This window comes from Anabrus simplex, chromosome 3 (assembly GCF_040414725.1).
Source record: "Anabrus simplex isolate iqAnaSimp1 chromosome 3, ASM4041472v1, whole genome shotgun sequence".
Taxonomy (NCBI): Eukaryota; Metazoa; Arthropoda; class Insecta; order Orthoptera; family Tettigoniidae; genus Anabrus; species Anabrus simplex.
The window spans coordinates 411,090,419-411,108,496 of NC_090267.1; the positions used below are offsets into that span (position 1 = coordinate 411,090,419).

The following is an 18,078-nucleotide window of genomic DNA, read 5'->3' on the forward strand; positions in this document are numbered from 1 at the left end:
ATGGCTATCACTGTATTACTCACTATGGCTCACTCACGGCTAATCTGTCTAAAGACCGTATTCAATAGACAGTGGATATTCAGAGTAATAATCAATGTGCATCAGGCTGGCTCCTAAAATGTAAGTATGAGAAGTAAAAAATTCTTGTGGTACATGAATTAGTATGCGTCATAGAGGAAATACAGTGAGACCTCATTAAGACGTTTCTGCAGGGGACAAGGAAAAAGAACATGTTAAGCGAGAAAACGTACTAATGAATATACAAAGAAACACTATCCAACAGGGATATGGAAACACAAGATACTATTTTTTCCAACATGAGGACATATTACGTCGTATACAGTGAAAACTGTAGGCCTATCTACCATTTCTAAAGATAAGAGGAAAGTATTAAAAGGTGTGAAAAACACGAGAGAACAAATATGAAAATCTTTTCTGGTGGGAATTATAAAATAACAAGTTCAATGAAAGGCGTAAAAACCACCACACAACAAATATGAAAACATGTGCACAGGGACCAACAAAAAATATTGAAGTATTATTGCAGGTCACACTCTTTCTAAAACAAATGGTAGTAGAAGCCTTTTATTTTGGAGCAGTGGGTTATTAAACATTATTTTCTTGTCACACTCTTAGACAATGAATTGGAGGTTACACTCAACCATGTGGAACTGCCATGAATGACTTTGGCCACCATTTTGAATCGAACAAAACTTTGACCAACTTGAGTGATTGAGTCGAAACTCGAAGGTGTGCGTTTTAACATTCATGACCTCTGCACACTTATGCCAGTCCACTGCTTGACAGATTTTAATTTTGTCTTCAATATCAAGGAATTTTATGGCATTTTCCATACCCATTACTAGGCTATCACAAGACAAATATGCACCATGTTAGTCAATTTCACACGATTATGTTTCTAATCCTGATATAGGCTACTGCATCACACGACAGATATTTGCTACACTTCACTGTGCCATTCAACACAAAATAAATTTCTACCTTTGAATGGAATGTGAAATACAACGACAAACAGGCTCACTCTGCTGTTCATCAATCTCGCTGCTAACCGGAAAGCGAAACTGAACATTCCTGAGGCTAACGGCTTGCTCCCCAAAAGTGCAACTTATCCTGTGAAATTCCGGTAGGTCGCTTCCCGGAATCAAACAAGAATATAAGAAATGTGACAATTGCAATAGACATCCATGGTAAAAAACACACACACACAAAAAAAATATTCTGTGTGAACAGTGTACAGAGTATAGAAAAGCATTCTGTCATGATTTTCATGTTCTGTTACTTACATTCCAGCCAACTTTTAGAAATTAAAAAATGGGATGATTTTTTTAATTCTTGGATATCATCAAGTAAATTGTGCCACAATGTGAATTGACTATTAAATTTAAAATCTTAAACTAAGAAAACATAAAAATGGTTACAAGAAAATGTACCTACTCATTTTCATTTATGACACATACATATGGAGAGTAACATTTAGACAGATAAGTCAAGAACTGACTACTTACCAAATGGTGAAAAATATACACATGTAGGTGATAGACTGCTGTGTTTACTTGTTTAGCACTGAACTGGCAGCTAACTTTGGTAAAATTCCAGACCTATTCATGCAATTTTTATAAAAAGGTGATGAAGTAGAAAGTAGAAAGCATGCAAAACTTATGTGAAATTCCTCGCAGAGAAGAGATGTGTTCATTGCCATGTCCAGGGCCCACTACCCTAACCAATCCAGACCAAAGGTCTTGTCCAGACCCTATCCTGACCTATCCAGACCAATGGTCTTGTCCAGGCCCTACCCTAACCTACCTAGACCAATAGTCTTGTCCAGGCACTATCCTAACCAGTGCAGACCAATGGTGTTTCCACAGGAAGATAGATAGATAGATAGATAAAGAATGGGTGAGCCCTGCCTTGGCAGGGCTCCACACGTAGGTCTGTGAAGACCCTTTGTGTCCCTTAAACGGGTTTGCCTAGTCCAGCCCTAGTGCTCCTATAAAGGATACCAGTGTCCGGATGTTGGCATTCCTGATGTCTTCCAGGCTCACGAAATGTGAGCCAAGGTATTGATGTCTAGTGCTTGCAAGAGCCTCGCACTGACATAACACATGCGCAGAGGTCTCTTCCTCCCTACCGCATCTTCTACACATCAGATCTTGACTGATTTTCATGATGTGTAGGTGTCTCTGTAAGGTATTGTGGCCTGTCAACCATTATGCAGTACAATAACTTCAGCAATAAACAGTAATGATGTAAGAATCATAAGTTGGCAATTGAGAATCTACTTGTCTTTCAGCAAAGGCAATTGTATAATATGCTGACAAGTTTTAAAAACAAATATACAGTTGAAAATTACACCGAGAAGTTCTTATTGTACTAAATATCCTACATATCGGGGACTTGTTCGGGATTACATGAAGGACTGGCAAAGATGGCCAAAAAGTAAAGTGTGAAGATAATAAGACACAGTTAGGGACACAGTCACGCTCAAGACGATAAAGATGATACAATATTAAGACAACATCAGCTTAAGATGCAGCTGATCATAGGAAGTTGTACTGGAATAGAAGATGTATGAAGGCATGAGGAGATGGTGAGCGATTTTACACCTTACCTGGAAAACTGGAGTTGGAAAATGACTACAATGATGATAAATTGCATCATCTTGTGAATATCTAAAAATTATTCTACTGAACTTATTATCTAAAAAAATGCAGTAAACAGAACTGTTCAATTATAGACGTAGCACTATTTGTACAGTCTACTACCCAGCTATTAGCACAAAGATTGTAAAAGCCAGTTAAACAATCCTGATTTTCTTAATATCAGCCCATGTCAGAAATACCTTTAACTTCAAAGGTTCTCAGGATAGCCTAACATAAAAAAGAATTTTGACCTTTACCTGTGACCTTGGGCTGTTCTGCACTTATCCAACAGCCCTAAGACACTCTGCAAACGATTAGCAGCAGTGGCTCCGGGAGGTGGTAGCAAGCTCAGAGCTCGCAGTGCTGCAGTATCCATGTGGACGTAACGACTGAGATCCAAAGTAGTAAGGGTGAACTGACCCATATTGCTAGAGTCAGTGATAAGCTGAAATTGAAAATTACAGTTCATGAAATGGATATACCTCTACACAGGGTGGTTGGAAATAACGTGAACTGCGTATGTGAGAGAGGTTTGGTCATACTGATAAATAATTGGAAAAAAATAATTAGATATCTCGCACCGTTGTCATTTTATCAGCTGCTGAAATTAGCCAATTAGATTGCTTCGTGGTTGACTTCAGATGGGCTTTGTGAGGTGGTGTTGCTAAGTCTGCAAGTGGCATATGACCGGCTTGAGAGCACCAATAGAAGAAATAAACTTCTCCTAGGGAGGAACTTGAACAAGGACGTCCCTACTCATAGGCTCAGCCCACAGCAAGCAAGCTATGGTGGCATTGGCTGAAACCCACTGTGTGTTAGTGTTTGATGCTCATTTCTCGGCATGGCTCTCAAGCCCGACCAAGCCACACACAGATTTAACAACACCACCTCGTAAAGCCCATTTGAATTTGCCTGAAAAGCAATCTGATTGGCCTTTTTTAGCAGCTGATAAAAAGACAATGGCGTGAGATATCAACATAAATTTTTCAAATTACTAATCAGTACGACCAACACTAACTCTCATAAACTTGGTTCCCGTTGTTTCCGACCACCCTGTATTGTTCAAACTACTTATACATCACCCAATCTCTCTAATACAGAAAGATAGCAACAGGAGGACGGGATTCAACACTCACTGAGGGGACATATATTTGAAAACAGCAGTGTACAAAGAATTGGATACTGTCCTTGTCTGAAAATGAAAATCCACAGCCTGTTTCAAGTCATTCGATCGGGTCAGGAATGGAATGAATGAAGCCCCCGTCTAGCGGCGAGGATAGAAATTGTGCCAGCTGCCGAAGCCTGTTGCACTCCTCTGGGGCAATGATTAATGACTGATAGATGAAATGGAATGATATTGGCGAGTGTTGCTGGAATGATATATGACAGGGAAAACTGGAGTACCCGGAGAAAACCTGTCCCACCTCCGCTTTGTCCAGCACAAATATCACATGGAGTGACCGGGATTTGAACCACGGAACCCAGCGGTGAGAGGCCAGCGCGCTACCGTCTGAGCCACGGAGGCTTCTGTCCTTGTTTATTTGTTTTTTCTTTCTTGCCACACTATATAAGACTTGATTTGGACCTGTTTATTCCTTTCCCTTACAGATCTCAAAACTGCTCAGAGAATTAAGTTGTTTCAATCTGAAATACCCTGTGACTTCTGTAATTTGAATATTACATTAGAACCCCGATGGCACAACAGCCCTGACGGGCCTGGTATGTAATAGGACATTTTTTGAGCAAGGTCAATTTTTCAATAAAAACAAAACTAGTAAAGATATTGTGAAGCGCTTTCCCTATTTCACTCCTTACACCTTTGTTTAAACATTTATCCAAGTGTTCTACTAATTTGTTTATGCTCACATCGTGGAATTCGGCCGTCTGCGAAGACCATCAATCTTCACCTGTTGTTTTCACTTCTTCATTGGTGTTGAATCAATGATCACCGAGAAGTCCCTTCAGGCAGCAGAACAGGTGATAATTGCACAGTGAAGGTCCAGGCTGTATGGTGGGTGGTCCGTTTGCTCCCATCCAAAGGATTTTATTAACTCTTGAGTTTGAGCAGCAGAATGAGGTGGTGCATTGTCATGCAGCAACGAAACTGCAGATGACAGTACGCCACATTGCCTTTTCTGTATGGCGCGCCAAAGGTCGTGGAGTATGGAGGTGCATTTATTATCACTCTTGGCATAAATTTGACTAATAGAACACCACACATATCCCTCAACACAGCTGCCATAATCTTGTTTGTTGAAATTGTCTGTTTGGCTTTCACTTTGGTTGGAAAATGTGTGTGCTGCTGCCATTCCTTTGACTAATGATATCGTATAAATATTTTGAGAGAAGTCCACTTTTTTCAATACTCAAACAATGTATTCACACTTATCAAAATACAATTATGTCAAGCAGGACATGTTTCATCCCTTCTTCTGAGACATCGTCAGCTACCTTCCCTTTTCTTTCTCTTCTCTTTTTTAGACTCCTCCTCCTTACATTACACATATTTTACATGTACATTCAGTCTTCTTTCTACCAGTTCAATTCTTCAGAAACTTTCTTCACTGAATGTCTGGGAGGAGTTCCCTCCCGGTTCAACCAGCTACATAAAAATGCATCACTTGTTTAAGAACATTCTGCTGCATTTTAAAAATATCAACACACACAACTGTAAGTTTTCGTGGATATAAAGTTTTTATGATATATAATTAATTGTACTTCAAGCGTAATCCATATCTACCCTACATAGACTTACCTGATTGTCCTTCAAAATAAAAAATCACGCTTTCAAGGACCTTTTAACATGAGATAGCCTGGCATTACTGCAATATGTTTCTAAGACTTTGCATATAATTTGATTCAATGTATACCTTTTCTATGTTTTTGGAATTGTTATTACTCATTATGTGGCAGTAGATTGGTGCTGGCGTCGAATGTTACGAATACCCTGGACTCACAGGCTAACAATTGAAGAAGTTCTCAAGAGAGCTGAAGAAACCATCAGTCTAGAGAAAATGATCACAAAAAGAAGATAGGTCATTTATTCCAGCATTCATCATGGTGCACCACATTGCATTAAAGGAAACTGGCAGGAAAGACTACAAGAGCAGGGTTCCTCGATGGCATCAAAGGGCAACGTCCATATCAACTAATCAATCAGCTGGCTCAGGATAGAAGGTCGTTGGACGAGGGCAGTCATGCTACCCACCAACCATCAGGTTGAGGAGAATGAGACAGAGCAGTAGAAGTCCCAGAAGAAGGGATGAAATACATCCTACTTCAAATACTTGTATTTTAACAAGTGAATACATTGTTTTAGTACTGGAAAAAAAAAAAAAAAAAAAGGGTGAATACTCTCAAAATATTTATATGATATAATTAACCACTGCTAATAAGGGGTTTTAACCATGAAATTTATTTCATGCAATTCCAGCGACTGCTGCTTGTTTCTGGAGTCATGTGAGACACCCAAGTCTCATCCCTTGTGTATATGGGGTCCAAAACTTCATTTCCTTCCTGATTGTATCAGGTCAGAAATTTCAAAGTACTGGCCATTCTCCTTTTTTTCTGTGTTTCTCAGAAAGCAGCCTGGGAACCCATTGCAAACAGAATTTTCTGAACTGCAAGTTTCCAGAAACAATTCTGTACAGTGCTAACCTTGAAATTTGTGCAAATTCTAGTGATAAAGTGGAAATCATGAACCACCAGACTTCATGAATGTTTGCATCAACTGTGCATAATACCTCGAATATTTATGTAATTAGCCTGTAACTTTCCAAGCATGTAGAGGAAAGGTTCACAATCACTGTAGTTTTAGTTTCATAAAAATATCATAAAAATGGCCAAAGATACAAACTGTTTTCCAATTATATGCACAGAGTGAAACCACAACACCTATTGGCAACATAACACCGGCAGGAGATTTAAATGGGCAATGGTGAATGGGTTTAATTTTTTTTTTTGCTAGGGGCTTTACGTCGTGCCGACACAGATAGGTCTTATGGCGACGATGGGATAGGAAAGGCCTAGGAGTTGGAAGGAAGCAGCCGTGGCCTTAATTAAGGTACAGCCCCAGCATTTGCCTGGTGTGAAAATGGGAAACCACGGAAAACCATTTTCAGGGCTGCCGATAGTGGGATTCGAACCTACTATCTCCCGGATGCAAGCTTACAGCCGCGCGCCTCTACGCGCACGGCCAACTCGCCCGGTGAATGTGTTTAAAAACTGGAATGAAGTCTGTTTCATTTTGTACAATTTTATCATTATTTCACAATGAACATTCAGGAAAAGAAACAATATAAATGATACAATAATTTAATTGAAATGGAATAGTTGTGACACGATACAAGGTGGCAAAATAACATGGCCCGAAAGTGAAAATGGAGTACAAACAGGTAAATGTACTGTCAACTTTACAGTTTGTCATAGTGATGGACGATGAGTTGAGGTCTGTACAAGACTATGGTGATGAATTGAATACAGCCAAAAGTCACTAAATGTTACAGTAGTCAAAGGGAGGAGAGAGGGAAAAATGATGACAAATATAAATACAGTATTCTCTTTGCTAGCAGTTTAACATAACACCAACACACATAGGTTCTTGGCTACCATAGCTCTGTAAAGGGCTAGGAGTGAAAAGGTAACAGCTGTGGCATTAATTCAGATACAGCCCTGATTGCTGATGGTGGAGTTCAAACCACCATCTCCCAAATGAAAGCTTACAGTTACACAACCCATATCATGTAGCTAGAGTAACTCACCTGGAAGAGAAAAGAAAATACAGGCAATAAATGAAGACAAATATACACAAGGTTTGGGCAAATTAAACAGATGAATGAATTTCAAAATAAACGATCAAATTAGAAATGAAAATACAGTAATGAGGTTGAGAAGAAGATCCAGATTATGAAGGATAGATTTGATTACAGTCAAATTATTATTATCACAGGTAAAAGCAATGGAATAAGTAGTGGAACACAGTGTTGGATGAGGAGGGACACATTGAGCAAAATGGAGAGGAACCATATTTACTCCACCCCAACTGTATAAGAGGTGATAATGATGACTATGATGACAATGTTGATAATCTTAACCATGATAGGTTAAAATGACTGTATGATCTGTATTGACTAGTTTGAATGTAGTACAGAAATATTTAAAATAGTTATATTTGTAACAGCCTTGTCAATACACTTATTAATGGAAGAAAATTTATTCAACCAAACATGTTTCAGGAATTCAACCATTCCCTTCATCAGTGGTCAGATCAAAGAATAAAACATAACACAATCTTTTGTTTTCACAATTCAAAGAAGTATTGTCCTAATACACCATATCAATGAGTAAAGAAAACTTACAAAATATTATAAAAATGATCAATACATTAAGATTTTGTTGAATTGAATGAGAATACTATATAAATTTGAGATCAAGTTTTTTTTTTTTTTTTTTGTTCCTTAAATGATCATATGCTAGTCTATACAGTGGGTTATTTTCTGCACTTCTCTCATTTAAACTTGATTCAAAATTATTTTTTTGTGTAAGATGAATGTCAAAACTTTCCAAAATAGTAATTAACTTTCCCTTTTTTGGCCGAATGTAATAATTTCATGTCTAGAAATGTCTGTGAATTTATGATTCTTTTCAACCATATGTTCTCCCATTGCCGAATATCTTTTATGTTTGGCTGCATTAACATGTTCTTTGTACCTTACAGTCAAACTTCTTCCAGACTGTCCTATGTATCGTTGTTTACATGTTTGGCATGTTAATTTGTAAATTCCTGATTTATTAAATATACATTTATTCTCTATCTTATCTGAATTGAAAATTATCTTATTAGTATTACAGTATTATCCATTTTGTATCCGACATTGATGTTCTTTTCCTTGAAAATTTTAGCCAGTTGATAAGAGTGCTTATTTCAAAAAGTTAGAACTGCAGATTTCTTTTCCTCTTTTTGCTCTTTTAATTCAAGTCGTTTTTGGTTCATTTTTCACTTTATCATTAATAAATCTTTTGGAATATCCATTGCCACGAACGATTTGATGGATTATATTTATCTCTCTATTATTTCTTCTTATGTATGTTCATAGCTCTTACATACATATCCCACGTCGTTCCATCTTAAGCGATGGGTCGGCAAACGAGGCTTCTCCACCAGTTGCGGTCCCTGAACTTCTCTCCTTCTTCAATGCTTTCCAAAGTATCTCCTCTCTGTTGAATGTCAATCTTCACCATGTCCTTGTACCTGAGTCTTGGTCGCCCTCTTGGTCTTTTGTCTTCAAGTTTTAGATCGTACATTTTTTTTTGGTATTCTGTTATCACCCATGCGTTGCATATGTCCATACCATCTCAGTCGCTGTACTGTTGTTTTGTCCTGCAGTCTTACAACTTGAGCCTGCTTGCGGATTTCCTCATTACGGACTCTGTCCCTCCGTGTTTTGCCGATCATGCTACGGACAAATTTCATTTCTGCTGCCTGGATTCTACTAACATCTTTGTTTCTCATGGTCCATGTTTCGCAACCATAGGTCAGGATTGGTACGTAATAAGTTTCATATATGGCTCTCTTACATTTTGTTGGTATTTTCTTGTTCCATATTATGTCTTTAACTATTTTGTAAAAGTTGCTACCTGCCTGAATTCTGTGGGAAATTTCCTTATCTATAGAACCAGTATCAGAGATAACACTTCCAAGATATTTGAATTGATGGTTCATTTGTAGCTGTTTCCCCTCCATTTCAATGTGTCCCATTGGTTGCCTGTATCTCTTCATGACCATAACCTCACTTTTCTCTTGGCTGAAAATGAGTCCATATTCCTTAGCAGATTCTGCCTAGCAGTTTATTTGTCCTAGAAGATCTTCTTTCGAGTCTCCCCACAAGCATATATCATCCGCGAACAATATAACTTTCATTTTCTTACCTCCAATGGTTTGGTGAACTTTTCTCTGAATCTCGTTCATCACAGTGATGAAAAGAAGAGGAGACAGAACACCATCCTGCCTTAACCCAGATTTTATATCAAAGGTTTCAGTCATTCCTACAGGTGTTTTGACTTTACTTCGGGTATCTTCATACAAATTCTTGATCCAGTGTATCATGTCATCCTGTATTCCAATTTTCTTCAGTGCTTCCCACACCTTCTCTCTATTCACTGCATCAAATGCTTCCTTGATATCCAGAAAGGCTAACCACAAATCTCGGTTGTGTTCATAGTATTTTTCCATTAACTGACGGACTGTAAAGATTAAATCAGTTGCTGATCTCCCCTTTCTGAATCCATACTGTTCTTCGAAGAGGTTCTCTTCAATAAGGGGTCTGATTTTACGCTCTATAATTCTTTCATAAAGTTTACCAACTTGAGATGTTAATGTGATGCCTCTATAGTTGGAACATTTCTTTCTGTCTCCTTTCTTGAAGATTGGAATTATGATGCCTGTTTTCCAATCGACTGGTATGTCCCCTTCTTTCCAGATCTTACGAAAGAGTCTGTAGATCCAAAGTTTTCCAGAAATGCCCATTGCCTTGATCATTTCTCCATTAATTTCATCAGCCCCTGCTGATTTTCCAGTTTTGATGTATTTCCAGGCATATTCTACATCATTCCATGTTAATTCTAACCTGTTGTCAGGGGCAGACTTGCAGGAGGTAGTACCGGTAATGTCTTTTTGTGTAGGCTGCATGAAATTCACATTTAGTAATTCATCAAAGTAAGTCCTCCAAGTCTCTTTGATCTTCTCATCTTCAGTGATCAGATTTTAATTTTCATCTCTTAAGTATTTGGAGTGTTCTTTATCTCTTTTTCTATTTTTCATCATCCCACATAACATTTTCTTATTACCATTAACATCCTCTTTCATAGCTCTTACACAAAAAAATCATTTTGAATCAAGTTTAAATGAGAGAAGTGCAGAAGATAACCCACTGTATAGACTAGCATTTGATCATTTAAGGAACAAAAAGGAAAAAAAGAAGAAAAACTTGAAGATCTCAAATTTATGTAGTATTCTCATTCAGTTCAACAAAATTTTATGTATTGATCATTTTTATAATATTTCATAAATTTTCTTTACTCATTGATATGGTGTTTTAGGACACAATACTTCTTTGAATTATAAAAACAAAAGATTGTGTTGTGTTTATGACCACTCATGAAGGTAATGGTTGAATTCCTGAAACATGTTTGGTTGAATAAATAATTTTCTTCCATTAATAAGTGTATTGACAAGGCTGTTTCAAATATAACTATTGTAAATATTTCTATATTATGATGACAATGTCGTCGTCGTTGCCAGACACGGTGGTGCTGATGGCTTATCAGACCAATTCCTGCATAAAACATGCGGCCATACACATTGCATCTAATGTAAGGTAGAGGGTGTGGAAGTGTTTGACGTAGTTTCTTTCTCTGGCGAGTCTTCGATGTCCCTGCTTGAACTGTACAACTGCAGCTGAGATGAGATGGTAGCACGCCAACAAGTGTGATCCACTGCAAGAGTATGCCAAGTAAGAGTTTATATCTATTCTCATTGTCTGTCTAAGTTGATCTTTATACTACTTCAGAGGAGCCCCACAAGACCTCTTGCCAGGGCTGAGTTTACCATACAGGATTTGCCGAAGGAGTCTCCTGTCACTCGTACGATGGACATGACGTGCCCATCTAAACCGATGATTGATGATGGCTTCTATACTGTTTAGCTGTGCTTTCTCAAGAACCGCAACATTAGTTACATAGTCATCCCATTTGATGTTCATAATGGATCTATGATTTTGTTGGTGAAAGCATTCCAGTTTCTTGATGGCCTGGCAGTACAGGGTCCAGGTTTCACACTTGTAGAGCACAGTAACGTAGATTGCTTAGTACACCATTATTTTCATGCTAATTTGTAGACCTTTGTTCTGGAAAACTCAATGCAAGAGACTTCTAATTGCCACATGGGCAGCCTGTATTCTGTTCTCCACATCCTTCTCGGAAGTACAGTGCATTGAGAGAATACTCCCAAGGTATGAGAAGTGATTCAATCTTTCCAGATATGGGGATATCAAAATCTGGGATGGTAGTTCCAGGAGCAAGCTGAGCAAGCCAGAATGTGAACAGACAGGCCATCATTGTTACGTGCCAGCCCTACAGTAGCCTTTCGGTACTTCCTGCAAGGGGCTAGTGAGTCACAAGACCGGGGAGCTTCCAATCGGCCCTTGCCAGTATTGTTCTCTTGGGCTGGTTTCCTCAAGAGTTCCTGGGAAATGCAACGAGAATGTTCCATCTCTAGCCATATCGCAAATATTCTGGTACATATCACCCAAGCTATAAAACGGAGGCAAGCCGTGGACAGACAGACAGTCAGTCAGTCATTGTTGGACTCCATGGTAGTGTTGGTCAGTATGGGACTCAGGGGCGGAGTCAGTGTGGGACTCGTGGTGGAGTAAGTGTTAGAATCGGAATTGGACTCGGTGAGTTGGGGTTCGGTGGTAAGGCTGAGGGCGACAATGGTGTTGGCTGTCACCAGTATCCCACCGAGGTCTGAACAAGGAGCAGTTGTTGTGTTGTAGTTTGAGTAGCTGGACTGGGACGGCTGTTGGCTGCTGTCAATGTCCCACGGGAGTCAGGGAATAGTCACATACGGATTGGAATACTGTGTGTACTGCCTCAGAATACTAATAATAATTATGTTACTTGCTTTACGTCCCACTAACTACTTTTACAGTTTTTGGGAACACAGAGGTACCAGAATTTAGTCCCGCAGGAGTTCTTTTATGTGCCAGTAAATCTACTGACATGAGGCTGACTTATTTGGGCACCTTCAAATACCACCCGGACTGAGCCACTCAGTCCAGCTTTAGTGTAGAGAGAGAGTGCGCGCACATGGACTGAGTCAGTGACTGGAGCAGCTATGGTGAGTGTAATTGGAATGGTGTTAATGGTTGCTTTGTGAGGAGTACTGTGTTGTTTTTGAGGAGTACTGTACTGCTATTTAGCACTATTGAATTGTTGCTGTTTAGTTGTTCACTGTGTTTGACTGTGTGAATTACCAGACTATCTCCGGAGTCGAACCAAGGAACAGTCATCATGTACTGCGTAGTGAGTAGCCCTGTGTTCAAACCTGTCTGTACACAGTTGCTGGGTGGGGTGACTGGACTTGGAGAAGTGAAAGTAAGGCGAGCCTGTGAATAGGATTATAGCCCTCTCGGGTAAACCAAACAGCCAGGACTCCCTGCTGTGTGAAAGAATGGAGACGTACGCGTGCATTTACTGCGTCATCCTGAAATAAATTAAAGTAATAAACAGTGTTTTATTCATACAGTACGCTCTGTTGAAGTAGATGACAATGTATGTTGATACTTATTCTTCTTTCTTCATCCATTCCCTTTTCAACATTCACTCTGGGTAGGGTAGTGTATCAAAGCCCTTCACCTTCCTCGATCTTTCCACCATTCCTCTTCTGGTACTTTATTGCCATCACTCCTCTATTTGCAATATAGTCCACAACAGAGCTCCTCCATCTCATTCCAGGCCATCCCCTAGGCCTCTTTGCAGTCTCTCTATCCATGAATGTTCTCTCTGGTATTTTCTCTCCTGACATTCTCATCATGTGTCCAAATCACTTTAGCTTTGCTATATCAATCTCTTCTTAAAGTTTACACTCTCTCATGCTTCTCCTTATTTCCTCATTTCGTATTCTATCTTGTCTTCACTTTCCCTGTATGCTCCTCAAGAACCTCATTTCAGCTGCTTGTATCTTACTCTGGTTCCGCTCAGTCAACGTCAAGGCTGCTGAAGAATAGGTCAGTATAGGTTTATAATAGGACGAGTATAAAACCTTCTTGCACTTCATTGGCACATCTTTATTCCATACAATGTTTCTCTCACACCGGTAGATAGTTGCAGACTGCTGTATCCTTAAATCAATTCTCCATCCAAATTTCCATCTTGTGGCATCATGCTGCCCAAATACAGTAGAAGTCCGTTATAGCGAGAATTCATAACGGGCGAAAAATTTACTCGCTATAACGGATTGCAGATATATCCGAATTTTTGTAAAATTCAGTATGAAATGGCTATCAATTTGTTCACAATTTGAGTTTTCGCGGATAATATCCTCACTGTGGCTTACTTGTTTGTTGTTTCTCGAAATCCGATACTACGTGAAAGTGTGTGTTTAATTTCAATCTGAAAAAATATATATTACCGTATTTCTACGAACCTATTTCCATCAAAAATTTTAATCAGGCTTAAAAGTGCTTTGTAAAAGCACATGAGTGTCGTTCTTATACAGTATGCATTTTTAGACTGTAGACGCCGAACACTGGCTTTAGTTATACCGTATTTTTTGTGGCTGTACAATTTTGCTTTATTTCAGCAGGTTTAATAACCACTAACTTAAAATTGGCATAATAATATCGAAGGGAACTCGTAGAAAATTTGCCGGCAATACACATTCCACGCGTCTCTACAATACGACGATACATCATGAAAATATTCTTGCTTACTATAAAACTGTTACTTTCACTTAGCGTGCCGCTACATGCATATCTTGCTTGCCAGATTCGGCCAACTTCAGCGGCTAGCGATGTATAGATCTTAATCGTGGACTTTGAAAGTCAACGAACGAGTTTATTGCGCCGCGGTATGGCAATTCCGCCCATGCATTTTTGTGCACATACCTCAGAATTTCATCTTCGACTTCTTTAAAGCATCCTTGTTGCGGGCCACTGAATGCATTATTTGTGCAGTACGCATTTTTAAGCTAACTTTGCCTTCACGGTAACGCCGAATATTGGCTTTAGTTAGGCCTATGCCGTATTTTCTTGCGGCTGCACAATTATTATACATATTCGAGTGTTTAATAGCCATTAATTTAAAATTGACATCATAACATCAACGAGAACCCGTTGAAAATTTGCCGGCAATACCTATTCCACCTATCTTTACAATACGACGAACCATCACGAAAATATTCCTGCTGTCTATAAAACTTAATTTTTCTAAGCGTCAGAGGTACCGCAGACGCGTTATAACTCTGCTACTGAGTAGCCATGGCCTTTCTAAGAATTCGAAGGCTCGCATGTTTTGATGCCATTCTGCAGATTTGAGAAACATTTCTGTAGAGGATAATAGAATGTAATTCTCTCTTTACTATTTTCTGAGATCCAGTGACGTTACACATAGGCACTATATACGACCGGTCGCCGCGGCTAGCGATGTAGGCCTATAATAAAGAGGCGGTCGTTATTGTGAACAAGTTTTGTGTGTGCGGGCGCGGAGGTGAAAAAAAAACAGCGTGGTTACTGCAGTAGTTGCCAGTGGTGTTCATTACTATCAGGCCGCGAATGCAAAACGACCCTTGATTTTTCACATGGGATTCTGAGAAGAAAAAAAAAAGTCTTGGATTCGGAGAAGTACGGTATCACTCCAGAGGCTTCTGTGGCAAACATTTCAGTTTTCTTCTTCAAACGGCATCACCTAACCTAACCGTATATGTATCATGAAAACCTATTTGAAACGCATGTAGAGAAATGATAACCTCCTCGCTAAAAACTGACATGGAAATAGCTTTCCGAAATTTAACAAGACGCGAAAAAATATTAACCATACTCTGAAATCAGTGATGTAGGTACCCTGCCATATCTTGAGGTGTATCACTTTCTTACTTAATTTCAGTATACGGTATACCATTAAGAAATCGTTTACTTCAGCCTTTATTTTTAACGAGTAACAACTGCTACCGGCCATGTTATTTACACATTTATTACGAAAACGTCTCATCCTCTTTCATTTTGAATTTTCTTTTGAGAACAGCAGTCGATGGGTATTATGAATCGACTCCACTATCACCTTCGAATGTTGGCGAGAGAGTTCGCAAATGCACATAGTGCAAAAACTATACCGTACCGAAGATGATCGATCACATTTTGTGGCAAACATTTCAGTTTTGTTATTCAAATAGCGTCTCATATCCTAACTTCTCTGTACTATAGGGGCTTTACGTCGCACCGACACAGATAGGTCTTATGGCAACGATAGGATGGGAAAGGCCTAGGAGTTGGAAGGAAGCGGCCGTGGCCTTAATTAAGGTACAGCCCCAGCATTTGCCTGGTGTGAAAATGGGAAACCACGGAAAACCATCTTCAGGGCTGCCGATAGTGGGATTCGAACCTACTATCAAGCTCACAGAGAAAATATAAACTAACCTCGTAATCGTTGACGCACTCTGCCAAATCTTGAGGTGTAGGCCTATCACATTCTTACTTAATTGCGGTATTTAGCATTAAAATTAAGCGATCGTTTATTCAGCGTTTATCTTTAACGAGTTAACAACGGTTATCGGACATGTAATTTACGCATTAATTACGAAAACATGTTCTCCTCTTTTATTTTCCTCGCGGAAGAGCAGTCGACGGGTATTACTAATCGACTCCGACATTGCCTTCGAATGTCGACGAGAGAGCTCGCTGGTGGGCATAGTGAGAAAAGGATACAGTACCGAAGATGATCGATCGCATGCAGTATAATGACTGGGTGCATAAATATCGGCAACAGAAAAAATCGAGCGCGCATAATCGCTCGTAATAACGGATGCGTCAGTGATACGGATCTCGCTGTAACCGAAGGTTAATACACAGTTTTACTGTATATAGGTATTTTGAAGGGACCTACAAAAGTTATCGTTATAACGGGTTTCTCGTTATATGCCGTACTCACTATAGTGGACTTCTACTGTATATAAAATTTTTCAATACTTCAAGAGGTTCATTTACTATTTTTATCACTCCCCTGTATTTTCTGTTATCTCTCGTCATGATCAAAGTCTTGCTTATCGCAGTACTAATCTTCATTGCAAAATTTCTTATCTCCTCATTCCATAAATCAACTTGTGTCTGCACTTCCTCTTCATTATCTCCCCAAACTACAATGTCATCAGCAAAGAGCATAGACTTTACTCGCTCACCCATCATCTTCTCCTTGATGTTATGTAGGATTCTATCCATGATAATGAAGAGTAAGGGAGACAATACACTTCCCTGTCTTAAGCCTGTCTCAACTCTGAACCATTCAGTTTGACCCACTTTGGTTCTAACACAGCTTTTGCAATTTTAATACAATGCTATTACCATCTACATTGTTTCATTCCCAATCTGTGCCTCTGTCAATGCTTTCCATACCAAATTCCTTGGGACACTGTCATATGCCTTTTCAATATCTACTACTTGAACCAATCTGCAAGAAAACTATTGGCTGGATATTTTATGCAAATATTTGCAGTTGCTAAGTCATCTATGTAGAAGATTTCTCTTGTATAGTTGTTTATACAAATGCATTAGGAAAAAAGCAACAATGAGGATTAATAAAAGATAAATTCTCTACCAAGATGCATCATTAAGTTCTACTACAAAGAGAGATATACTGAAAATATATACCTCTAGATATTTAATAAGAGCACCCAATGATGCCATAGCAGTGGTAAACCGCATTTCTGGCAATGCCATGGCATTCTGTTGTTGACCATCTTGGAATAGAAGTAGTTTGTTCAGGTCCAAGGTTAAATCAGAAGTTGAAAATTCATTCTTCTTTCTTCCAGTAATCAGTACCCCTGCTCGTTCAATTACCTAGCAGAGAGAAGACAAGTCCTTCAATTAAACACAAACTATTTCACTTATTGGCTAAAGGAAGCATCAATATAAATGTTCGTATGCAATTTCTCAGAAACCGATTTTTCAAAATAAACCCTTACATGGACCACAATAAAGGTGCTGTTTTCATGCTGTTATTTGCACTGCCAGTCCAGAGAATGGCTTGGAGCAGTCTTCTATATAACTATACCCTGTTCCAACCTCTCCATTTTCAATGTAAACATTGCATCCTACATCCACTCTAACCTGTCTGTCATTTTATGCCTTGGTCTCCCTCTATACAAGCACTAGGTGTCCCTCATTTTCAGACCTCGAAATTTTTAAACTCTCACCCACCAATTTTGATCGAATGACTCTAAAACATGCACATACAAAATTTTGTTGAGATCATAGCATTCTAACCCGTGCCAACTTGAGCGTGAAGAACAAGTCCGGACTCGTCACCCAGCACCGAGTCAGGCCTGAGCCTATCAGTACATGCACTGTTATCCATTGTGTCACATGAGTTTTCGGGTTGCTAATCTAACATAATGTAACATCAATTATGCAGTGCCAGGGAACGTGTGTTTTTAATAGAGATATAAAACACCAAATAACTGGACACAAATTATCATCAGACAGAGAAGTGCTTGAAGCTTTATTTTATAACATATGGGAGGTAAAATTAACCGTCAGTGTAAGTGCTAATCTTGTGGTTCGTGAGTGCATGATATTTTGGGGGAAAGTAAGAATTCCGACTAGAGCTAATCAGCAATGTTCACTAAAACTTATTAAATTGTAGTATT

General features: G+C 39.0%; 1 protein-coding gene across 2 annotated transcripts in view; it reads right to left on the minus strand.

Annotated features, from left to right (window-relative positions):
- Positions 1–18,078, minus strand: part of spel1 (DNA mismatch repair protein spel1) — a 235,254-nt gene that overhangs the window by 79,602 nt on the left and 137,574 nt on the right. For both annotated transcript variants that reach the window (XM_067143390.2, XM_067143391.2), the window contains 2 exons: positions 17,081–17,269; positions 2,918–3,105 (listed from right to left, as the gene is read on the minus strand). In XM_067143390.2, the coding sequence (XP_066999491.2) occupies positions 2,918–3,105; positions 17,081–17,269 (377 nt within the window). The remainder of the gene's footprint in view (positions 1–2,917; positions 3,106–17,080; positions 17,270–18,078) is intronic.